The sequence below is a fragment of the Serinus canaria genome, chromosome 18 (genome assembly GCF_022539315.1).
Source record: "Serinus canaria isolate serCan28SL12 chromosome 18, serCan2020, whole genome shotgun sequence".
Classification (NCBI taxonomy): domain Eukaryota; kingdom Metazoa; phylum Chordata; class Aves; order Passeriformes; family Fringillidae; genus Serinus; species Serinus canaria.
The window spans coordinates 1,300,192-1,325,442 of NC_066331.1; the positions used below are offsets into that span (position 1 = coordinate 1,300,192).

Genomic DNA, 25,251 nt, shown 5'->3' on the forward strand with positions numbered 1-25,251 from the left:
TGGTTTTCAAAGCCCTGGAGGCAGCCATGTCTAGGCAGATAAGCGTAGCCCTTGGGATGCCTGAGACAGCTGCAGAGCAGCCTTGGAGCTCAGGGCTTTGTGGTTTCAAAACCCTAACCCTAGGCGTAACCCTAGCCCTGGAGGCAGCCATGTCTTGGCAGTTTTGTGTTCCCCTTGGGATGCCTTTTCAGCTGCAGAGTGCCTGGAGCTCTGGGCTTTGTGGTTTTCAAAACCCTAACCCTAGGCGTAACCTCTAACCCTTACCCTAACCCTAAACCCTAAACCCATAACCCTAAACCCTAACCCAAACCCTAATCTAACCCTAAACCCTAACCCTAAACCCTAACCTAACCTAAACCCTAACCCTAACCCTAACCCTATCCTAACCCTAGGCAGGCAAGCAGCCTTGGACCAGGGCTGGTTCTAAGGAAAAAACCATGGAGGCAGCAGGTCTTGGCAGGTTTGAGTTCCCCCTGGGATGCCTTTGCAGCTGCAGTGGTTTTGGAGGTTTTTTGTTGTCTTTTAATCCTAGGTTTAACTGTAGCCCCTAGCCCTTTGTGGAAGCTTGGTTTTGTCCTGGGACATCCCTATCTGTGTTTCTGCTTCCTCTGCTGTGAGCCCCCCAAAACTGCTCAGCCTCTGGTTCATTGAGAGTTTTGGGGCACCTTGGGCGTGTTTTATTCCCCACAATCTCCTGGGCTCCCTCCAAGGCTGCCCAAAAGGCTCCTGGTCTGCTGGGTGGTGGCAGCACCCACTGGCAGCCCAGGGCTCTTTGTGGAGCTGGAAAGGGGATGGATTTTCCTGTGCCCTGGGAAAATGGATACATTCTCAGTCTTGGCTGGGGTTTGGGGTCAGGTCTCCCTGGTCTGATGGTTTTGCTCTCACACACCAGTTTAACTCCAGTTTGAGCCAGAGCTGGGTGCCAGTGACTGGGGAGCTGCTGGGACGGACCTCAGCCTGCTGGAGCTGGGATCCTTTTTCCTCCCTGCAGCTGGGATCCTTTTTCCTCCCTGGAGCTAGGATATTTTTTCCTTTCTGGTGCTGGGATCCTTTTTCCTCCTGCTGAATCTGGGATCCTTTTTCTTCCCTGGTGCTGGGATCCTTTTTTCCTTCTACAGGATATGGGATCCTTTTTCCTCCTGCAGGAGCAGGGATTCTTTTTCCTCCCTGGAACTGGGATCCCTTTTCTCTCCTGCAGGATCTGGGATCCTTTTTCCTCCCTGGAGCTGGGATCCTTTTTCCTCCTGCAGAATCTGGGATCCTTTTCCCATCTGCAGGAGCTGAGATCTTTTTTCCATCTGCAGGATCCAGGATCCTTTTCCCTCCTGCAGCAGCAGATTTCCTCTCCCTGAGTGCCTGCTCTGCTGTGATTTGTGCTGTGATTTCCCTCCCATCTGGTTTCCATTCCCACCCATTTATTTTCCTGGCAGCTCTGGGTGTCCCGGGCACGTTGCTCATGCCCAGGCCTCCCTTTGGTGCCCCAGCACGTGGTATATGGCACAGGATGATGGAATATGCCTTTGCCCTAAAAATCAATGTTTCAGTTCCTCCCCCCTCCCACCAGGAAGCTCTCCCAGATACCGGTATTGATTGCTGAGCTAAAAGCCGTGTTTAGGTCAGAACTGCCCTTTAAATCACCAGGGTTGGGGTCTTTAATTCAGTGGGGTTGGGGGGGTTTAGAGCCTAATTGTTCTTTAATTCAGTGGGGCTCATGGATTTGTGCTTAACTGCTCTTTAAATCAGTGGGGCTGGGGGGTTTTCACTTTGATTATTCTTTAATTCAGTGGTGTTGGGAGGTTTTATTTTGATTTTTTTTAATTTTGATTTTTTGTTTTGATTTTTCCTTTATTTTTTGTTTTTACCTGTGTATTTTTCCTGTTATTTTTCCTATTATTTTCCTGTTATTTATCCTTTTGATTCTCCTTTTATTTTTATTCTATTTTTGTTTTCCTGTTATTTTTCCTTTTGATTTTCTTTTATTTTTATTTTATTTTGGTTTTCCTGTTATTTTTCCTTTTATTTTTATTCTATTTTTGTTTTCCTGTTATTTTTCCTTTTGATTTTCCTGTTGTTTTTCCTGTTATTTTTATTTCACTTTTTTTTTTTTTTCTTTACTCTTGATTTATTTTGAATTATTTTGATTTTCCAAGCCCGGCTGCTTTCTCCTCTGCACTGTTGCCAGCCCCAAGCAAAGCTCTTTATCTCTGAACCTGTGTTATCTGCGGGGCCCAGAGCTGAGCAGCTCCTGCCCACCTGGGGCTCCTCCAGCGGCTCGGAGCTCACCCGGGCCCCATCTCACCCTCCCGGGGATGCTCAGCGATCAAACCCCAGCCCCAGGGGGGGAGCAGAGCTGGGATTCCTTCCCTTCAAAGGCTGGGGTGGATCTGCGGCAGCAGATGGTGTGAACTGCCTGAAAGTCGGCCTGAATTGCCAATTAAGTGTAATTAAAACCGAGCTCATTTATTTGTTTGGCTGCCAAGGGGCGTCGCTTCCCTTTGAACCAGGGGCTGGGCCCTGCTGCTTCCCTGCTCCCGGGGGCTGGCAGGGGGTTACAGGAGGTGCTGGGATTTCAGATCCATCCTGGAAATGTTCTGGGGGTTTTTCCAGCCAGAATGGAGGGGTTTACAGTGCTGGGATTTCAGATCCATCCTGGAATGGTTCTGGGGCTTTTCCCAGCCAGGATGGAGGGGGTTACAGTGCTGGGATTTCAGATCCATCCAGGAATGGTTCTGGGGCTTTTCCCAGCCAGGATGGAGGGGGTTACAGTGCTGGGATTTCAGATCCATCCTGGAATGGTTCTGGGGGTTTTCCCAGCCAGGATGGAGGGGGTTACAGTGCTGGGATTTCAGATCCATCCTGGAATGGTTCTGGGGCTTCTTCCAGCCAGAATGGAGGGGTTTACAGTGCTGGGAATTCAGATCCATCCTGGAATGATTCTGGGGCTTCTTCCAGCCAGAGTGGAGGGGGTTACAGTGCTGGGATTTCAGATCCATCCTGGAATGGTTCTGGGGCTTCTTCCAGTGAGGATGGAGGGGGTTACAGTACTGGGATTTGAAATCCATCCTGGAATGGTTCTGGGGCTTCTTCCAGCCAGGATCCCTCTCTGGGGTGGGAATGGGGGCAGTCCCCAGTCCCATCCTGGGAAGAGGCAGTTTGGGGGGATCGTTTTGGTTTTGTTTGAAATGGGGCTCAGAGCGACCTGGGATAGGGAACAATCCCCTGCCCACGGCTGTGGGGTGGAACTGGATGAGCCTAAGGGTCTCTTCCAGCCCATCCCACGATTCCGTCCCTTCCCAGGTGGATCTCAGCAGCTTCCCCTGGGCAGCGAGGTGGCTCAGGGGTAGTGGCTGTGCCCTGGGTGCCAAATCCCTGCAGAATCTCCATCTTTTCCTGCTCCCTGCCGGTGTTTTCCTGCAGTGGGGTTGTTAGGCACATCCACATGCCCCGTGCAGGAGCAGAGGAGCAGCCTGGGGTGCTGAGTGGGAGGGTTTTTCCATGGAAAGGCAGTTTGGAGTGATCCTTCATGGGAACACACAGGGAAATGGAGCGAGGAGGATTTTTTTTTCCATGTGTGCTCCCACCCTGCTCAGCTCCAGCTGAGTCATCCCTGCATTCCCACCTTGGGCTCGGGGACATCCATCTCCTTTGGATTCTGAGGAGGAAAAAGAACCCAGCTCCTTCTGCCACAAACCCCGGGCATGCTTCAGATCCTCCTTTTTTGGAATGGATTGGAATGGAATGGAATGGATTTTGGGGTGGCGTTTGCTGCCTTCCCCCTGCCCTGGGAGATTTGGGATTGGTGTGAGGATGATGCTGGGATTTGGGGTTGGTGTGAGGATGATGCTGGGATTTGGGATTTGGGATTGGTGTGAGGATGTTGCCTGGGATTTGGGGTTGGTGTGAAGATGATGCTGGGATTTGGGATTTGGGGTTGGTGTGAAGATGATGCTGGGATTTGGGATTTGAGGTTGGTGTGAGGATGATGCTGGGATTTGGGATTTGGGGTTGGTGTGAGGATGATGCTGGGATTTGGGATTTGGGGTTGGTGTGAGGATGATTGCTGGGATTTGGATTTGGGGTTGGTGTGAGGATGATGCTGGGATTTGGGATTTGAGGTTGGTGTGAGATGATGCTGGGATTTGGGATTTGGGGTTGGTGTGAGGATGATGCTGGGATTTGGGATTTGTCCCCCCTGTGGGGACAGATGTTGTCCAAGCCCTGGAAAGTGGTTTGTCCTTCCTGCAGGGCTGGAGTGAGGGAATCCTGCTGGAGCCACCCTGGATTCCTGGGCTGGAGCCACAGCCTGTTCCTGTTTCTGCCAGAGACAGGAGTTCTCATTTCAGAGCTGTTCGTCCCAGATCCATAAATCAGAGTTTATGGAAGGAAAAATCCCATGCCCTGAGCCTGAGCCTTGTCTTCCCCAATCCTCCCTTTGGCCACGTCACTCCCAGCCCTGGCTTTGCCTTTGTCCCTAAAATAGGACCATGGAACATTGCACAGGGCTGGAGAGAGCTGCTCTTGGAATAAAGCCGGGATCCTGTCAGGAATGCTGTGGGAAGTGGCTCCTGCTCAGCCAGCAGGCTCTCCTCAGTTCCATTTCCCTCCCTGCTGGAGTTCTCCTGCTGCAGGTTTCCCCAGTGGGAGATGGGGAATGTCCTGCTCTCCTCCCTGTGGGGTTGGTTGGGATCCAGCCCCTCTGTGGGGACTCAGGGCAGTGCTGGGATCCCACCAGGGCTCCTCTCCAGGCTCTCCTGGTCTCCTCCCACCCCAGAACCCCTTGGAATGCAGTTTGTGTGCAGACCCCCGTGGTGCTGCTGGAACGGGATCCCCGTGGATCGGGGGGTGGGTGGTTCCTCCAGGGGCTGTGGTTCCTCCAGGGGGGTTATCCCACTCCCAGTCCCACCTGCCTGGACGATGGGTTGTGCTCCTGGGAGCTGCCTCATGCTCTGGTTATTCCTGGAGAACAGGCAACAATCCAGTCTGTTTGTCCCTCCAGAGGGAGCTGCCATCGATTTTGTGAGCCCGAGGGCTGAGAACAAAGGAGCACTTGATTTATTTTCCTCAGGAATCGATTCCTTATTTTATTTCTCCAGCTCTGAGAGGGGCCCCTTTTCCCAGGTGTGTGCCAGCCCCAGACTGGGAAGTTGGTGCTGCTTCCCTGAGCTGGGTGGGGGATGAGGATGGCAGCTCCAGCTGTGTCTCTCCAGATGTGGATTTATTCCAAAGCCCTGGGAGCTGCTGAGCAGCAAATCCAGCCTGGCACTGGAAAAATTCCTTCTAGGAATGGTGTGCAGGGAGAAGGAGTTTTAAACTGCCAGAGGGCAGGGTTAGGTGGGATGTTGGGAAGGGAGGGTGGGGAGGCCCTGGAGAAGAATTCCCAGAGCAGCTGTGGCTGCCCTGGATCCCTGGCAGTGTCCAAGGCCGGGCTGGAGCAGCCTGGGACAGAGGGAGGTGTCCCTGTGGCACGGGATGGACTTTGAGGTCCCCCCCAAACCCTTCCATAATTATGGGCACTGCTCCACTGGGCACTTCCACCTCTGGGCTCAAATGCTTTTATTCATTTATTTTAAAATCATTTGAATTGATGTGCAAAGAGAGTTTTTGAGCTGGAGGCACCTTTGGAATGAAAGGAGCAGCAGGTGACTTTGGATAGTGGGAATGCCAGGATGAGAGGAATTGTGGAGAGTGAGAACTGAGCTGCTCATCCTGTCCCTGTTTGGGAAGGAAATGGTGAAATCCATGTGGGAATGAGCACGGTTCTGCTCTGGGATGCCAAACTCTAGGCTGGGTGTGTGCTGCTGGCTGCTCCTGGAGTTCCTGCTCCCTGGATTTCCAGACTCCAGCTCTCCTTCCTAAGCACAGGCAGGAGGGAAGGGCAGCTGTGGGAATAGCGTGGCAATAAATGGATTAAATCCATGGGTGGGGAGAAATCCTGGGCAGGGGGCACAGCTGGAGGGGTGCAGGTGTTCCTGGGGGTGCTGGGATGGTGCCAGGAACATTTGGGAATGGCAGGAGAAGGCTCTGGGGCTGCTCAGGGTGGGCAGCCCCCACCCCATCCCCAGCTCCAGCCTTATCCTGCCGGCCTGGTGCTGCCTGGTTCCTTAACAGCTCCTGATAAATCCCACTTTTCCTTTTCAAGTGCTTGTGAGTGGTTTTTCCTGCCTTCCCTCAGAGACTCTCTGAGTTTGATCCCTCTCCCATCAGAAGCTGCTCCCTGCCAAGGCTGGGAGACGCGAGCGTGGCTCAGCCCTGGGAACCGAACTGATTAAATTAACTGGGATGTGTAAAATTTCTGCATCAGATGATTCAGCCAAGCTCTTCATCTGCTGGGAGCGCCTTCAGGGGCTCTGGAAGGGAGCAGGAGTTGGTTTGCTCAAAGGACCTGGTGCATGTAATGACACTGAGCGTGGTGCTGCCGCTCCTGCCCCGGGAATTAATCCTCAAACAGGGAGCTGTGAGCTCAGGGAGGCTTTGGGAATTAGTTCTGTGTGCTGCCAGCAGCACCTCGGCTGGGCCACGTGCTGGCAGCACGTGCTGTGTCACCTCTGGCACCTTCTGTGTCACCTCTGGTCCTTCCCTGGGAGCAGCCCTGGTGGCCCTGTCACCGTGAGCCTCGGCGCCTTGCCAGGGAAATTCGCCCACCCACTGGGGAGGTGGGGGGTGCTGGAAGCTTCTGGGGCTCTTCTTGGGCTGGATTGGTCCTGGAGTGATGTCTGAGGAGGGATCTGGGTGTGGGGCTCTGGCTGAGGTCTGAGGAGGGGTTTGGGGTCACACTCTGGGTGGGATTTGGGGGTGAAACTCTGAGTGATGTTTGGGATGGGATTTGGGTGTTGAGCTCTGGTTGATGTTTGAGAGGAAGTTTGGGGGTCAAACTCTGAGTGATATTTGGGGGTGAAACTCTGAGTGATGTTTGGGGTGGGATTTGGGTGTTATCCTCAAAGTGACATTCAGGAGGAACGTGGGTGTTGGGCTCTCAGTGATATTTGGGTGGGATTTGGGGGTGAAACACTGAGTGATGTTTGGGGTGGGATTTGGGTGTTGAGCTCTGGTTGATGTTTGAGAGGAGGTTTGGGGGTCAAACTCTGAGTGATATTTGGGGTGGGATTTGGGGGTGAAACTCTGATATTTGGGGTGGGATTTGGGTGTTGTGCTCCAAGTGACATTCAGGAGGAACTTGGGTGTTGGGCTCTTGGTTGATATTTGGGTGGGATTTGGGGGTCACACTCTGAGTGATGTTTTGAGGAGAAATTTGGATGTTGGGCACTGGGTGATGTCTGAGGAGGGATTTGGGTGTGGGGCTCTGGCTGAGGTTTGAGGAGGGGTTTGGGGATCAAACTCTGATGTTTTGAGGAGAAATTTGGGTGTTGGGCTCTGGGTGATGTTTGAGAAGAGAGTTGGGGGTTGAGCTCCGAGTGATTTTGTTGTGGTGGGATTTGCTCCAAGTGACATTCAGGAGCAATTTGGGTGTTGAACTCCCTGTGTTTGGTGACTGGGACCCCAGTTTGATGCAGGCTGGTGCTGGCACGGCCCAGGCTGGTTCTGGCACGGCCCAGGCTGGTTCTGGCACGGCCCAGGCTGGTTCTGGCACGGCCCAGGCTGGTTCTGGCACGGCCCAGGCTGGTTCTGGCACTGCCCAGGCTGGTTCTGGCACGGCCCGGGCTGGTGCTGGCACAGCCCAGGCTGGTTCTGGCACTGCCCAGGCTGGTTCTCCAGCACCCTCCAGGCTCCAGCCAGACCCCAGAATAATCCATGGGAACAAGGGGAGTTGGTGCTGCCTTTCCTGGAGCTCCTGTGCTGCAGGGAGGCCCCAGACGAGCCCTGACCCTCAGTTTGTGCTCCTCCAAAAGCCTCAGCACGGGCAGGCGCCTCTTTGATCTGCCAAAAATGCTGGAAAATGAGTTTTTTTCCGTGTTGGGGCTGCAGTCACACACCCTGCACAGGGGGGTCCTGGCTCTCCCATTCCCACTGAATGCCAGGGCTCTGGAGCATGGGAAGCCTGTGCTCTCTGCTCAAGCACCCTGAGCCTTCCTAGCAGTAAATATTTCTATTTTTAAAAAGAAATCCTCATTTTGACCATAGTTGGGCAGCTCCACGGAGCCTCTTCCGCAGCATTTTTGCTGCCTGAGTGTGACCTTCCCTAGGGCTGGCTTTGCCCAGCTCTGGGGGGCTCATTCCCAGCTTTTCCCAGCTTGGCAGCTCAGGTGGGATCCCACCTGCCGGAGGTGGGGATGCCAGGATTGCAGGTGGGGCGCAGCTCTGCCCGTACCTGCCTGCAGCCACGCCCCAGCCCTGCTGTGCCTAATTGCTGGCACTAATTAAAACCTCTTCTGGAGGTGGGAGGTGAGAGCGGCAGCGCTTCCCGCGTGGCAGCAGATGCTCCCGAACACCCATCTGCTCCTCGGCTTCCAGGCCCTTCTGTGCTCCCTGGAATTCCTCCTGCCGCGGGAAGAGCAGGAGGAAAACAAGGACGGGGAGGTTTGGAGGAGGAGATGGCAGCAGGGAATGGGTTTGGCTGCTCAGGGGCACTCGGAGAGCAGTGACACCGATGGCTTCGGCTCCAGGAGCCGCCAGAATTCCTTGGGAAAAGCCTTTAAAAACAGGGAAAACTGAGGGAAGACATGGATGCCAGTAATCCTTGGGGAAAAGGCTTTAAAGCAGGGGAAGACATGGCTGGAATCCTTGTAAAAAAACCTTTAAAACCAGGAAAAGCTGAGGGAGGATGTGGCTGGAATCCTTGGGAAAGGGCTTTAAACCAGGGAAATCTGAGGGAAAACGTGGCTGGAATCCTTGGAAATAGCCTTTAAACCAGGGAAAGCTGAGGTAAAACGTGGCTGAAATCCTTGGAAAAGGTCTTTAAACCAGGAAAGCTGAGGGAAAACGTTGCTGGAATCCTTGGAAAAAGCCTTTAAATTAGGGAAATCTGAGGGAAAACGTGGCTGGAATCCTTGGAAATAGCCTTTAAACCAGGGAAAGCTGAGGGAAAGCAGTGCTGAAATCCTTGGAAAAAGCCTTTAAACCAGGGAAAGCTGAGGGAAAGCAGTGCTGAAATCCTTGGAAAAGGCCTTTAAACCAGGGAAAGCTGAGGGAAAGCAGGGCTGAAATCCTTGGAAAAGGGCTTTAAACCAGGGAAAGCTGAGGGAAAGCAGTGCTGAAATCCTTGGAAAAGGCCTTTAAACCAGGGAAAGCTGAGGGAAAGCAGGGCAGGAATCCTTGGAAAAGGCCTTTAAACCAGGGAAAGCAGGGCAGGAATCCTTGATTTATCCCAGCTGTCCAGGGTGAGGATTTCCCTGCAGCTCCTGGGGAAGGGGTGTCAGCTCTGCCGTCGGCATTTCCTTTGGGAATTGCTCCTTCTGCCCTTCCCCACGCCCAGACAGGGGTCACTCCGAGCTGCTCCTGGCACGGCCACAGCCCAGAATTCCAGGGGCAGGGAATGGGGGGTGTCCTGGAGAGCCCTTTGGAGCAGGTTTTTGCTGCTGAGCTCTGAGCAGCCGCTCTGGCGGAGCTGGGATCACCCGGCAGGAGAACATTTGAGGCTTTCCTGCCTTTCCCAAATTCACCAACGCAATTCCCAGCAGCAGCCAGGGCGTTAATTGGGGATTTTAATGAGCCTGCGTTCTGCCTCTCCTGACAAATCTGAGCGGGGCAACCAGCTCAGCTCCTGGAAGCTCAGCTGGAGGAGGAATTCCTGGAGTCCCCGAGCTTGGAGATCTCTCCAGAGCCCTGCTGGAAGGCTTGGATGAGGCAATGGCTGGGAAAGGTGGAGGAGCTGGGGAGGGTTTTCCTTCCAGCATCTCCAGGATGCCATGGGTGGGTTTGTTCAGCATGGAGAGAGGAGAGGTTGGGCTGCTGGAGAAGGAGCCTGTGCCAGAGGGGAGCAGCCCCTCCTGCCCCCCCCGGGCTGTCTGCTGGGCTTTAGCAGCTAAACCAGGACTAAACCTGGTCCTAAACCCCCTCAGAGGGGCTGCGGGGGCTCCAAGGCTGTGCCAGCCCCACAGCCCGGAGCACTCTGAGCTCCGGGGCTTAGGAGAGGTTAAAGCCAGGCCTAGGTGGGAGCAGGAGGGCTCTGGAGAGCTCCAGGGCTGGGATTTGGGAGCTGAGGCCGTGCGGGAGCAGGGTTTGCAGCCCAGAGTCAACAGAGCCCGGGTGTGTTTGTGCACCAGGGCTGAGCTCAGGGCTAATGCAAACAGTTTTCATTAAGGAATAATCAAAAATAAAAAGCCATTTCACATGCTGATAAGGAGGCAGTCGGGTTTTTCACTTCAGCAGCAGTCTAAGCCCCGCTCAAAGCCATTTATCTTTTCTCCAGCGCTGGCTGCAGAGGATATGAAAAATGCAGCAGGCTGCACGTATGTAATTAAACTTTTGGCAGAATCTTTGCCCCGCAGCTTTACTAAGAAATTCAATAATGACAAATCGAGTGGAATATCTAAAGGACTTTTTGTGAACAAGATCTAAAATAATGTCTGTGGCACGGGGAGTTATTTGCCACCTAATTGTCTTGGCACGGCTGCGGGAGCAGCCCGTCTGTGGTGTCAGCTCTTCTTTGCAGCCCAGCCCTTGTTCCGCTCTTATCTCCGCTCCAATTTGCCATTGAGGCTTTCCTGACTGCCAGCCAAGCCCGTGCTTATCCCTAATGACTGTTTTGTTCCCCCAGCCCGGCTTTTCCAGCTGGGAATGCTCCTGCCTGCGAGGCTGTGCCGTCCCTCCCCAGCTCTGTAATTATCCTTTCCTTTTATCCCCTGTGCCAGCAGCGCTCCCGAGTCGAGCCCGTCCCCTGCTCTGGGCAGCACTCCTCTGACAGCGATGCCGGGATTGTCTCCCCGCTTTTGGCCCTGCTGCCTTTATCCCTGGCTAATCCCGGGATCGCTCCTAGGAGAGGCGATTTTGTGCTCAGGCTCTCCCTCCAAGCCCTCCTCAAGCGCTGCCCCTGGAAAAGCTGCACCAATCCTTTTCCATCCCCGCGGGTTTTCCCTGTTTTCCTCACCCCCGTGCCATCCCCCCCGTCCTTTGTCACTACTGGCCTTGGTGGGGCTTCAGATCTCGTGGAAAAGGCAATTTTTTGTTATTTCCCCCCGATAAGACCCATCAGACTAATTGAAAACAATAAGTAAAATATAAAATAGTCATTAAAGAGGTGTCCTGAACACCTGAGGAGGTGGCAGTGAAGCAACAGAGCTGGGCTGGGCTTTTGTTTTTGTTAGTTGGCTTCAAACTGAGAGAGAGGAGGATTAGATGGGGTATTGGGAAAGAATTCCTGGCTGGGAGGGTGGGGAGGCCCTGGAGAAGAATTCCCAGAGCAGCTGTGGCTGCCCTGGATCCCTGGCAGTGTCCAAGGCCGGGCTGGAGCAGCCTGGGACAGAGGGAGGTGTCCCTGTGGCACGGGATGGACTTTGAGGTCCCACCCCAGATCCTTCCATAATTATGGGCACTGCTCCACTGGGCACTTCCACCTCTGGGCTCAAATGCTTTTATTCATTTATTTTAAAATCATTTGAATTGATGTGCAAAGAGAGTTTTTGAGCTGGAGGCACCTTTGGAATGAAAGGAGCAGCAGGTGACTTTGGATAGTGGGAATGCCAGGAGGAGAGGAATTGTGGAGAGCGAGAACTGAGCTGCTCATCCTGTCCCCGTGGCAGGGGTGACACTGGGTGAGCTTTGAGGTCCCTTCCCCCCAAACCATTCCAGGATATTCCATGAACATCTGCCCATTGTGGTGTTTTATGGAACACCTGGAGCTTTCTGGGGGTTTGTCACTTGCAGGGACCTTCTTGCCTGCCCAGCATCCCTTTATCCCTCCCTGGAAAGCCTCTGGTGCCCGAGGGGCATTCCTGCTCTTTCAGTGCCTGATTTCATTTACCAGCAAACCCTGCAGTTCATTTGTGAAACCAAATCTCTTTTCCCATCCATCAGTCAGTGGAACCCTCCCCACTGTTCCTTTTCTCTCCCAGAGCTGGTTTTGTGTTTTATCCCCCAGCAGAGCCCAGCTGGTTTGGAGAGACAAATCCCCCGTTCCTCCCCGTGCCCCTCTGCGTGCCCGCTCCAGCCTGCTGTGACCCCAGAGCTGGGCTCTGTGGGTCCCCCCGGGCAGGACCAGCTCAGGGTGAGCTGTTTGTGGGGACAGGGGACGTGTGCCAGGCAGTTAAATGAGCCCAGAGCCGTGCCAGGAGCGGGAATGGCATCCCGAGGTGGCACCGCCGTGCCAGGGCTGCCCGTGCCAGCATTCCCACAGTGCCTCGGCCGGGCTGCTCCCTGGCATCTGTTTGTCCTTGTCAGGCTTCAAACTAAATATTTATCCTTGTCCCCACGGGCTGGAGCAGAGCTGAGGCTCTGCCACCAAATGTCACAGCGCAGGGCTGGCGTTTGGGGACAGCCAGCTCTGCCTGGCCATGACAAGGACAATGTTTGCCCGGGCAGCACCTTGCTGTGTTTGCAGAGTGAGGGTGGCAGTGGCTCTGTGCTGGGGCCAGCCAGGGGTGCTGCTGTCACCTGTGACACCAGGGAACGCACCTGCCTCTGCCCAGGGGGAGGGTGTGGCTCTCACCTGCTTTGCGGGACCATCACCCTCATCACCCTCATCATCCTCACCAGCCCCAAAGCTTGGCCCAGCCAGGCTGGAGCTTTGCTGGGTGGGACCAGGAGCAGATCCCTGGAGGAGGAGGCAGAGTCTTGGAGTCTCCCTGAGCTCTGCAGTGTGGGGAACCCCCTGCTCTGATTGCTTTTATTCCTTTGCTTTGCTTTTTCCTTCTGGGAAGAGGGGCAGGACCTGCCCAGCTCTGCCCACCTTGGCTGACCCCGGTGATTCCTGTGCCCATCTTGGCTGATCCCAGTGATCTCTGTCCTCTCCTTAAATGACCCTGATATTTTCTGTCCCCTCCCTGGCTGACCCCGGTGATCTCTGTCCCCTCCTTGGCTGACCCTGGTGTTCTCTGTCCCCTCCCTGGCTGACCCTGGTGTTCTCTGTCCCCTCCCTGGCTGACCCCGGTGATCTCTGTCCCCTCCCTGGCTGACCCTGGTGTTCTCTGTCCTCCCTAAGGATCTGTGCCCACCTTGGCTGATCCTGGTGTTCTCTGTCCCCTCCCTGGCTGACCCCGGTAATTCTCTGTCCCCTCCCTGGCTGATCCTGGTGTTCTCTGTCCCCTCCCTGGCTGACCCCGGTAATTCTCTGTCCCCTCCCTGGCTGACCCCGGTGTTCTCTGTCCCCTCCCTGGCTGACCCCGGTGATCCTGTCCCCTCCCTGGCTGACCCCGGTGATTCCCGTCCCCTCCCTGGCTGACCCCGGTGATTCCTGTCCCCTCCCTGGCTGACCCCGGTGTTCTCTGTCCCCAGACAAGGCTGAGAACGGGGAGCCCTACCAGAGGAGGAGGGGAGCGGGGCCCCCCCTGCCCGAGGGCCCCCCAGCATTCTCAGCACCCCAGGACGGAGCCGCCCTGGGCAGGAGCAGCAGCTGGAGGAGGATTTTGCTGATGATCCTGGCTATCACCATCCACAACATCCCAGGTGAGCCCATCCCTGCTCCCAGGCACCTCGTCCCGTGCAGATGCCACTCCCCTGCCACCCCTGTCCCCTGGCAGGTGGCACTCGCTGAGTGGGCGCCTTTGGCCGGGATTTCTGTGCCACGTTTGGTGGGGCTGAGCCACGTGAGGCCTTGGCAGCAGCAGAACCCCGTGGGGAGGGGGCTGGGGGGGCCTGGAGCAGCTGCAGCCTGCCTGGTGCCAGCCCAGCGTGGGTGGGAGCGGGAGCTCCCGGGGTGGATGGGGAGGGGTGGCAAACCCTGCTCCCTTCAGCCCCTCTCAATTTCTGCAGGAGAATCTGCAGAGATTCCTTATTTCCTGAGGCACAGGTGGATTGGAGGGTGACAAACCCTGCTCCCTTTATCCTCTCTCTCCCTGTGTGATCAGAGGGGGTGAGCTCCCCTTTTATTGCCAGCAGGGAATTGTTTTAGGGACCTGCAGCCCCAGGGGGTGTGAGCTCCCTGTTATTGCCAGCAGGGAATGTGTAGGGACCTGCCCGTCCCCAGGGGGGTGAGCTCCCCTTTTATTGCCAGCAGGGAATTGTTTTAGGGACCTGCAGCCCCAGGGGGGTGAGATCCCCTTTTTTGCCAGCAGGGAATTGTTTTAGGGACCTGGAGCCCCAGGGGGGGTGAGATCCCCTTTTATTGCCAGCAGGGAATTGTTTTAGGGACCTGCAACCCCAGGGGGGATGAGATCCCCCTTTTATTGCCAGCAAGGAATTGTTTTGGGGACCTGGAGCCCCAAGGGGGTGAGATCCCATTTTTTACCAGCAAGGAATTGTTTTGGGGACCTGGAGCCCCAAGGGGGTGAGATCCCATTTTTTACCAGCAGGGAATTGTTTTAGGGACCTGGAGCCCCAGGGGGGGTGAGATCCCCCTTTTATTGCCAGCAAGGAATTGTTTTGGGACCTGGAGCCCCAGGGGGGTGAGATCCCTTTTATTGCCAGCAGGGAATTGTTTTGGGGACCTGGAGCCCCAAGGGGGTGAGATCCCATTTATTGCCAGCAGGGAATTGTTTTGGGACCTGGAGCCTCTGTTGGGGCCCTGGCAGTGCCTCTGTCTCCGTTTGCAGGCTGGGAGCAGCTTCTTGAGGGGGGAGAGAGGAGGGAAGCCCCAGCCCAGGCTGCCACAGCCCTGGGTGTTGGTGGGGAAAGGTTGGATCGTTTGCTCCAGAGCTGGGGATGCCAATGGAAAGGATAAATTGATAATGACAGGAGATGCCGAGCTGCAGACTCTGGCTGCTAATTAATATTCATACATGCCAGCTTTAGCAGAACATTAATTATGTATTTAATCAAGCCCTGTTTATTCTGGTTTAGCTTTGTACCTTGGGTGGCTGTTAGGCTGAAGACTTCAGATTAATTAAAATGTTACTGCTGTACCACAAATAACAATTAGCGAGGTGTGAGCCCAGCAGCCTCGCCCTGCTGCTGCTGCTGGGGAGGGGAGGGGACCCCCCAGGACCCCCCAGGATCCCCCAGGACCCTCCAGGACCCCCCTGCCACCAGGGCTGGCTCTGGGCTGCTCCTGGAGGGCTCTGCCCTGCTCCCAGCTCTGTGCTCTGCTCATCTCCACGCCCTGGGGAGAATTCCAGACCCTTTGAGGTTGGAGAAGCCGTGCCAAACCGTGCCAAGCTGTGCCAAGCTGTGCCACCCCCTTGTCCCCAACCCTGGGTGCCACCTCCAGGCCCTCCCTGTCACCTGCTGCCCTCGGTGGTGGCATCTGCCTGGGGACAGCCTGGCAGGGACAGCCAGACCTGGGAGCTGCTGGTGGGTTTTTTTTTTATGGTTTCTCCCAGTTTTGGGCAGTTGAGTGTCCTGGATTTGTCACCTGCCTGGTGGTGCCCAGGGAAGGTCAGGAATTCCCAGGAATTCCCGTGGGATCCCTCTGTGGTGCTGATTTTAGCTGGCTCACGGGGGCTTGGGACTGGCCAGGAAGCAGGAACAGAGAGGGGAAGAGTGGTGAAATGAGGGAAGTGGGAATGCAGAGGAAAAGTGTGGAAATGGTTAAATAAGGGAAGCAGGAGAGCAGTGGGAAAGAGGGAAAACAGGAATAGAGTGACAAAAGGAAGCAGGAGCCCAGTGGAAAAGAGGGAAAATAGGAAAATGACACACACAAAAAAAGCAGGAGAGTAGTGAAAATGAGGGAAAATAGGAATTTAGGAACCCTAAGGGAACAGGATCCTGGGAAAATGAGGGAAAATAGGAATACAGGGACACAAAGGGAGCAGGATCCTGGGAAAATGAGTTGTGGAGCAGATCTGGGATGGAGGTGGGACTGGGAAGGAAGGGAGGGGCTGTGGAGCAGATCCTGGGATGAATTTGGGGTTAGGGGTGAAGGGAGGGGGCTGTGGACCAGATCTGGGGTTGGGGGTGCAGGGAGGAGCTGTGGAGCAGATCTGGGCTGGATTTGGGGTTGGGGATGAGGGGAAGGGGCTGTGGAGCAGATCTGGGCTGGATTTGGGGTTAGGGGTGAGGGCAGGGGGCTGTGGAGCAGATCTGGGCTGGATTTGGGGTTAGGGATGAGGGGAAGGGGCTGTGGAGCAGCTCTGGGCTGGATTTGGGGCTGGGAATGAAGGGAGGAGCTGTGGAGCAGATCAGATCTGGCCGCAGGAGGGGCTGTGCCCGGCAGAGGCTCCGTGCTGCGCCGGCAGATTGCAGTTCCTGCCACGGGAGGTGATTTCCAGGCTGCTCGCTCTGTCATTAGCAGGAATTGATTGGATTCCCCCTCCCGGGCCGGGCTGCGCCTCCCGGGGGAAGGGCAGGAGCGCCAGGCTGCATCTCAATTATCAACAGCTTCCCCCCTCGGTGGGAATATTCTCCCAGCTCCATGAAAAAGCTGGGAACACTCATTTGGAATGGGGCAGCAGTTCCATGGGATTGCAGGAATGGGGCAGCAATTCCATGGGTGGAGGAGGATGCAGGTGACATCCCCAGGGCTCAGGTGACATCGCCAGGGCTCAGGTGCCATCCCCAGTTATGGCTGCTGCTCTCAGTGAGGGACACAGGTGACATCCCCAGGGCCCAGGTGCCACTCTCAGGGCTCAGGTGCCATCCCCATGTTTGGGTGATGTCCCCAGGTGAAGGACACAGGGGACATCCTCAGGGCCCAGGTGCCACTCTCAGGGCTCAGGTGCCATCCCCATGTTTGGGTGATGTCCCCAGGTGAAGGACACAGGTGCCACTCCCAGGGCCCAGGTGCCACCCCAGCCGTGGCTGTTCCTGCCAGTGCTCAGCTGTGGCTCAGGGGTGGCAATGCTGAGGTTATCCCAGGGACTGCTGCTTTCCCTGCTGTTTCCAAGGCAACTGGGAACTCTCCGGGCCACAAAGAGGCACAGGGCGCCCTTCCCACCTGCTGGAATGCTCACCTGAGCCCCTCCTTGGGGGCTGAAAAATCCCTCCAGTTTGGGATCTGTCCTCTGAATCCCCCCCACCCCTTGTTGGGAGGGGAACGAGGCCAGCAGGCTGCAAAAAAAAAAAAAAAAAAATCACAAAAATGGGGAATTTAAACCCCAAAAATGAGGGGTTTAAACCCCCAAAATTGGGGATTTTTAACCCAAAAGTGGGGATTTTAAACCCCAAAAACCAGAATTTTGAACCCCAAAAAAGGGAATTTTAAACCCCAAAAGTGGGGATTTAAAACCCCAAAAAAAGGGAATAAAATAATAAATCAGCCTTCTGAAACCTGGAGTCAAGATTTTCATCTCTTCCCTCCTCCTGGCACCCCTGTGACCACCACCACACAGGGCTGCTCCTTACTGGTCCTTACTGGATTTTCCCTGTTCTTTACTGGCTTTTCCCTGCTCCTTACTGGTCCTTACTGGTTTTTCCCTGCTCTTTACTGGTTTTTCCCTGGCCCTTACTGGTCCTTACTGGTTTTTCCCTGCTCTTTACTGGTTTTTCCCTGCTCTTTACTGGTTTTTCCCTGGCCCTTACTGGTCCTTACTGGTTTTTCCCTGCTCTTTCAGAGGGCCTGGCAGTGGGAGTTGGCTTCGGGGCCGTCGGGAAATCCCAGTCTGCCACGTTCCAGAGTGCCAGGTAAGAGCTGATCCTGCTCTGGGAGCTTGGCTGTCCCAGCCTGGCCCCTGCTGGGGCATTGGGGATCCATGGATTGATGGAACCTGCCTGGAAGCACCAAGGAGTGGAAGAAATTCCTGCTGATGCTGGTGCCAGAGTGGCTCTGTGGTTCTGCTTCTCTGGGATCACTGGGAGAGGCAGCTGGGGGTCCCAGTGGGTGCTGCTGGCTCCCAGGAGGTGCTCCCAGGGATTCTGGGCTGCTCATCCTCCCCCTTCTGCTGCTCAACATCCCTGGGGATTTTAAACCCCCCAAAAATGGGGACTTTAAACCCCCAAAAATGGGGATTTTGGAACTGGTGGCAGGGAAGGGACTCAGGCGTCCCTGAGTCCTGGCATTCCTGGCATCCAAGAAAACCCTTGCGTGCTTCCCAGGCACTGCTGGGACCTGGGGGCATCATCCAGCTCCTCAAACTCTGGGATTTGGGCACTGAGGGTGTTCCTGCTCCTCCAAACTCTGGGATTTGGGCACTGAGGATGTTCCTGCTCCTCCAAACTCTGGGATTTGGGCACTGAGGGTGTTCCTGCTCCTCAAACTCTGGGATTTGGGCACTGAGGGTGTTCCTGCTCCTCAAACTCTGGGATTTGGGCACTGAGGATGTTCCTGCTCCTCCAAACTCTGGGATTTGGGCACTGAGGATGTTCCTGCTCCTCCCAGCAGGAGCTCAGGCCCTGGCAGAGCTGGAGCTGGGCTGGAGAAATGGGAGGAAGGGGTAATAACCCTGGAGGAGCGGGAGGAAGGGATAATAACCCTGGAGGAGCGGGAGGAAGGGCTGGTGAAGCTGGAGCTGGGCTGGAGGAGCTGCCGAGGCTTTGCAGGAGCTGCTGGCACCTCTCGGTGGCCGCCCTGCAAACGGCAGCTCCTGCCAGGCTCTCCCTGGGCTCTGCTTTTCCCTGGAATCTGCAGCTGCTGTTCTGGCCCCTGAGGAGAACGGGATCGGTTTTGGGAAGGAATTCCTGCCTGTGAGGGTGGGGAGGCCCCCGGGGCCCCGCAGTGTCCCAGGCCAGGCTGGAGCAGCTTGGGAGGGGTTCCCGGGTTGATCTTTGGCGTCCCTTCCAACCCAAAGCATTCCATGATTCCTGCTGAAGGATCTGTGGGGTCCCACGGCTGATTTTGGGTGCATCCAGGCGGATTTTGGGTCCAGGGGGTGTGAGCAGAGCAGGGGCAGCCCCACAATGATCCCAGCCAGGGGCACATCCTGGGATTTGCTGAATCCCCAAAAATAAGAGTTTGGGAAGAAGGGAATCTCACATTGAACCCACCTGGGGCTTTGATGTGCTGGATCTGCTCAGCCATCCCGGTAATCCCTGGGAGCTGGGAGGATCCCGGGATTCCCATTCCTGCCCAGGATCCCGGGGTTCCCATTCCTGCCCAGGATCCCGGGATTCCCATTCCTGCCCAGGGTCCTGGGATTCCCATTCCTGCCCATCATCCCAGCTCATCCAGAATCCCAGGATTCCCCATCCTGCCCATCATCCAGGATCCCGGGGTTCCCATCCCGCCCATCTCCCGGCCCTTCCCGGGATTCTCCTGCGCGTTTCTTTGCTGCCACCGGGTGTGCAGGCTCCGCTCCTGCGCCCGGGATCCTCCGGGAGCTGCAGCTGGATCCGAGCCCTGGCCGGGATTTTCGTACCTGGGGAGAACCCACGGAGCGGCTGTGCCAGGGAGCGGGAATGGGAACGGGAATGGGAATGGGAACGGCTCCCCAGTGCCAGAGGGCAGGGCTGGGTGGGATATTGGGAAGGAATTGTTCCCTGTGAGGGGCGGGGATGGAATTCCCAGAGAAGCGGTGGCTGCCCCACCCCTGGAATGGGGTTTGGAGCAGGCGGACGGTGGCGGGTGCCCCTCTCGGGGTGTTCTCCATGGGGGATGAGCTGTCCCCATCCCCGGGCAGGAGCGGCCCCCGCTGCTCCCGCCCCGCTCCCTGCAGGGCTGGGAATGTTGGGAATTTCCACGGGAGAGGGGGCAGTGCCAGGGCGGTGCCAGGCAGGGCGGGAGTGCCCAGCAGGGGATGGTTCCCTCCGGGTGGGAATGGGGAAGGCAGGAGCTGCTCCTGGCCGCCTTCCAGGCAGGAAGGTGACGAGCAGGGCAGCCCTGGCTTGGAAAAGTGCTCCGGCTCCTCCTGAGCTGCGGGGAGGGATCCCGGGATCCTTCCCTCCCTCCCCGGGTCGCGGCTGGAATGGGAACCAGGTGGGGCTGGAGCTGCTGCGAGCAGCACGGGCGGGACTGGGCAGGGGACAGGCAGGGGACACGGGAGCCTCCCAAATCCCAAATCTGCACCTCCCAAATCCTGAATCTGCACCTCCCAAATCCATGGGATTCTGGAACTGATGGCAGGGAAGGCTCCTGGTCCTCTTGGCATCCTGGTATCCCTGAGTCCTGGCATTCCCGCTCCTGAATCTGCCCCTCCCAAATCCCAAATCTGCCCCTCCCAAACCCCAAATCAGCATCTCCCAGATCCTGAATCCACATCTCCCAAATCTGCCCTTCCCAAACCCCAAATCTGCCCCTCCCAAACCCCAAATCTGCCCCTCCCACCCCCCAGGAGCTGTTTCTCCCTGCAGGAGCTCATCCCCGTGCTGGAGGCGAGCACACAAAAACCAGATCTGTTTCCTGCAGAGCTTTGCTGCTTCCTGAGGATTTTTTCCTAAAAATTCTTTCCATTTCCAGTTGGAACAGGTTTGCTGCAGGGCCGATCCTGGCTCTCTGTGGGTGCAGGGAAGGGGAAATTCAGTTTTATTCTGGAGCAGAGTTACCTTGGGGTGCCCAGCTCAGCTGCTCTGGGTTTCCATGGCCCATCCGCCCCCATCCTCAATTTCCATGAAATCTCTGTTGGGACAGAGGGGAAAGGAGCAGGAGCGAGCAGGGGAGTGATGGAAACAGAAATATCCCCCCTGGATGGTGCTGGGGATGTTTCCTCCAGGCCAGCACAATGGTTTGCATTCATGCTGGGAATGCTGGCCTTGCCTGGAGCTGCTGTGCCCACGGATTGTTTCCTGTCCAGCTCGGGGGGAACAGACAGCAGAGGAGCCCTGGCCTGACAGGCAGACTTTGAGCAGGGCTTGGAAAATATTATTCCATGGGACAGCCTGTGCCTCCCACGCTGTGTCTCTCAGGCTGGGGGGAAAAAAAAAGGAAAAAAAAAAAAAAGGAAAAAAAAAGGTTTGGTTAACGTAGGGAGATTGAAACCTGATTTTCCTTCCTGGAAAGAACCCACAGGGAATCTGAGCCCTGCTGAATATAAAAATAGGGATGGGGGCTAAAAATAGGGATGGGGGTGAAAAGGGGTGGATTTTGGGGATTTATTGCCTGGATCACAGGGCAATTCCTTCCAGAAGATGGAAGGGGAGGAGGCTGAGGGAGTTAACAAACCTGATTTGCAGCCTCGGAGAGCTGGAGCCTGGCTGGATCCTGAGCTCCCAGGCCAAGTTCCTGCTCTGCAGGAGGTGCTGAGGCTCCCTGAGCTTTTCCTGCTGCTCAGGGCACAGCAGAAGGAGCTCCTGAGTTGTGGCTTTGTGCTCCCCAGCCCAGGCAGAGCTGAACCTTCACCCTGTGCCCGGGGCTGACTCAGAAACCAAACAGAGCCTGGGGCAGATAAGGAGCAGGGCTGGGAAGGGCAGGGAAGTCTGCAGTGCCCAGGCAGGGGATCCATCCCGGGGGTCTGGCTGGAGTCCCTGCCCTGACAGGGACTGAGCTCCCCTCTGGGTGTCCTGGTGCCACCCACAGGGAGGTTTGGGGCTGGGCTGGGCTCTCCTCCCCAGTGACAAGTGACAGGAGGGAATCACCTCCAGCTGCACCAGGAGAGGTTTAGGATGGACACTGGGAAAATTCCAGCCTGGAAAGGGTGTCCAGCCTGGCACAGCCGCCCAGGGCAGTGCTGGAGTCCCCATCCCTGGGGGGGTTAACAGCTGATGGGTGCAGGTGGCACCTGGGGACATCCACGGTGGCCTTGGCAATGCTGGGGGAGCAGCTGGACCTGGTGACCTGCAGGGGCTTCTCCTTAAAGCAATTCCAGGATTCTGCATTCCCGGGGTGGCTTTCTCCCCAGAATCCACCCCTGGGGGAGGGGAGGGATGAAGGCACCCAGGGGATGTTTTCCATGCTGGAGGAGCAGGTGAAGCACCTGGGGCTCACCTGGTGAGGCCTTGAGAAGGCTGAGCTGGAGCAGAGGCTGGAGAGAGTTACAGAATAAATTTATTTATTCAAAGGATTGATTCCAAGGATCTCCTCCACCTTGGGCAGCACAGGAGCCCAGCCAGGGCTGCACCCGAAATGGACCCAGGGTCAGGACTTTTCACACTTTTATGAGTTTTGGTCCATGTCCATATTGGGGTTAATTCTCCAGTCACAGCTCCAGGTTCTGCAGTCCCATCCTCCCAGTTTGCTCTCCTCCATTCCCGGCTGTTTGCCCTTTTTGGGCCTTTTTTGGGCACTTTTTTGGGCTGGAGCTGCAGCGGTGTCCTTGGTCCTGGGGCTGGAAAAGGATTGTTCTGTGTGACCGAGCTGTGAGAACTGCTGGCACTTTCTGTGAAATTCAGAGTTATAAACCAGTGCAGAGTCTGGGAAATAGAACAGCTCAAATGTAAGGCGTGATGAATATCAGAGCTAAAATTTAAGGCATTGGGGGTGGCCTGGGGGACATCTGGGTGACATTGGGGCTGGTTCTTCCCACACTGCTGGGGAGCAGAGGGAAGGAGCAGCTGGGTGGAACAGGGGAGAACAGGAAGGAGAAGCTGAGTGGAACAGGGAAGGAGCAGCTCTGTGGAACAGGGAAGGAGCAGCTGGGTGGAACAGGGGAGAACAGGAAGGAGAAGCTGAGTGGAACAGGGTTTAACTGGGGAGCAGAGGGAAGGAGCAGCTGGGTGGAACAGGGTTTAACTGGGAAGCAGAGAGGAGCGGCTCTGTGGAACAGGGGAGAACAGGGAAGGAGCAGCTGTGTAGAACAGGGTTTAACAGATGAGCAGCTCTGTGGAACAGGGTCTAACAGGGGAGAACAGGGAAGGAGCAGCTGGGTGGAACAGGGGAGCCAAGGAGAAAAGGGAGGGAACAGCTGTGTGGAACAGGAGAGCAGGGAAGGAGAAGCTGAGTGGAGCAGGGTCTAACAGAGGAGAACAGGGAAGGAGCAGCTGTGTAGAACAGGGTTTAACAGAGGAGCAGCTGGGTGGAACAGGGGAAGGAGCAGAGGGAAGGAGCATCTGGGTGGAACAGGGTTTAACTGGGAAGCAGAGAGGAGCGGCTCTGTGGAACAGGGTTTAAGAGAGGAGCAGAGGGAAGGAGTAGCTCTGTGGAACAGGGGAGAACAGGGAAGGAGCAGCTGTGTAGAACAGGGTTTAACAGATGAGCAGCTCTGTGGAGCAGGGTCTAACTGGGGAGAACAGGGAAGGAGAAACTGTGTGGAACAGGAGAGCAAGGAAGGAGAAGCTGAGTGGAACAGGGTTTAAGAGAGGAGCAGAGGGAAGGAGCAGCTCTGTGGAACAGGGGAGAACAGGGAAGGAGCAGCTCTGTGGACCAGGGTCTAACAGGTGAGAACAGGGAAGGAGCAGAGGGAAGGAGCAGCTGTGTAGAACAGGGTTTAACAGATGAGCAGCTCTGTGGAGCAGGGTCTAGCTGGGGAGAACAGGGAAGGAGCAGCTCTATGGAACAGGGAAGAACAGGGAAGGAGCAGCTGTGCAGAACAGGGTCTAACAGAGCAGCAGCTGTGCAGAACAGGGTCTAACAGGTAGGGCAGGTCTGGGGAAAGGGCCCCGGCAGCTCCTTCCCACCTGCGAGCCCTGATCAAACACCTCGGCGGGCGGCCCGGGGGCAGCCGTGATGTAATCGCGGCAACCCCAAACAATCGGGCCTTTCAGGGCCCGATAACAATCCCAACAGTATGGAAGGGCTGCCATGCAAGAATACACATGCACATTCTCCACTGCGGGGAACTGAAAGCCCGAGTGAAAAGGGGCTTGTTAAGAATATGTAGCCTGCTTTCATAATCACTCCGTCAAAGAATGGGCCCTTGAAAACAAGGCTTGGGGCTTATAGAAGGCTTTCTGTGCCTTGACCTTGCAAATATGCAGAGATGCCAACTTTTTTTTTTTTTATGCAAGTGAACTTGGAGTCTGGCAGCGTGGTGCCAGAGCGGTTGGCAGGAGAGGGGGGTGGGAGCTGCAGCCTGGGATGTTCCCGGGGGACACGGAGCTGTTCCATGGGGAACCCCAGCAGCAGGGCATGGATTCACCTTTCCTTCCCAAAACCTGGGCTCTGCTGCGTGGCAGGATGAGCCGAGGGCAGGGCAGAGCTCACCTGTGGGTGCTGGGGGTTCTGTGCCCGGTTTGGGGCGGCTCTGGGGGACGTGGCTGTCCCGTGGCTGTCACCACCCTGGTTTTACTGACAGGGAAGTTGAGGCAGAGCTGGGAAAGGGAACACAGCCCGTGTGTGTTGGGTCCTTGACGCTTCCGAGGGCTGTTGTAGCCACGTGGAGGAGTCACCCAAGTGACATTAGTGTGCTGGTGACAGAGCCTGGGGACACTCTGGCACATCCCCAGGCAGAGTCAGGTGGGATTTTCCCTGGATGTGCTTCTGTGGGACCGGCTGAGGTTTGTAGGTTGGGGATGAGCTGCAGCTGGACACAGCTGCCCCATGCACAGAATCCCAGGATCACCGAGGCTGGAAAAGCTCTCCGGGATCACCAAGCCCAACCTGTGCCTGATCCCCACCTTGTCACCAGCCCAGAGCACCGAGTGCCACATCCTCGGGCACCCCCAGGGGTGGCAAAAATCCGACCTGATGGGATCTGAGTCCCCCCTCTCCCTACCCTCACCCCACCCTTCCTCTCCTCTCTTTGGGGCCCCAAACCCTTCACCCCACGGGTCCTCGCGCTGGCCCACGGCCTTGTCCCTGTCCCCCGTGTGTGTCCCTGTGCCACCCGAGGGCCGTGTCCCTGTCCCCCGTGTGTGTCCCTGTGCCACCCGAGGGCCGTGTCCCTGTCCCTGTGCCCGTGTTTTTAACAATGTATTCCCTTGCAGCCGGGGGAAGCCTTCCAAGAATCCCCACCTATTTCCGTCAAAAGGCGCCTTTGTTCCCCTCGGACACAATGCGGCTTTGATTGCTCCTGCTCGCCCCGGGCTGCGGGGGAAGGTGTGAGCTGGGACCGGCCCGCGGGGACCGGAGTGTCCCTTGGGACGAGAGTATTCCTCAGGATGGGAGTATTCCCTTGGGATGCAGTGTCTCTTGGGGTGGAGTGTCCCTTGGGACAGGGATATCCCTTGGGACAGGAGTATCCCTTGGGATGGGATGTCCCCTGGGATAGGATACCCCTGGGACAGGATGTCCCTTGGGATGGAGATGTCCCTTGGGATGGAGCATCCCTTGGGACAGGATATCCCTTGGGATGGGATGTCCCCTGGGATAGGATACCCCTGGGACAGGATGTCCCTTGGGATGGGATGTCCCTTGGGATGGTGCATCCTTTGGGACAGGCTATCCCTGGGATGGGTTTATCTGCAGCGCTGGAGGTGAATCCCATTTCTTTCTCCTGGCCAGAGCTGGGGTGGCCCCCTCGGGGAGGTGCCCAGGGAAGGTCTCGGGAATGTTCAGGTGTTGCCAGGCTGGCACGGAGCTCTCCTGGTGCCAGTGGGATCCGTGTCCCTGGGAAGGCCCTGGGATGTCCCTGGGGGGAAGGA

The 25,251-nt window shown here is 56.3% G+C and overlaps 1 protein-coding gene across 1 annotated transcript in view; it reads left to right on the plus strand.

Moving 5' to 3' along the window:
• The window catches only part of SLC39A11 (solute carrier family 39 member 11), a 41,794-nt gene that overhangs the window by 10,981 nt on the left and 5,562 nt on the right, over positions 1 to 25,251 (plus strand). The window contains exons 5-7 of the mRNA XM_050981571.1: positions 12,327 to 12,795; positions 13,327 to 13,497; positions 17,478 to 17,547. Coding sequence (XP_050837528.1) covers positions 12,327 to 12,795; positions 13,327 to 13,497; positions 17,478 to 17,547 — 710 coding nt within the window. The remainder of the gene's footprint in view (positions 1 to 12,326; positions 12,796 to 13,326; positions 13,498 to 17,477; positions 17,548 to 25,251) is intronic.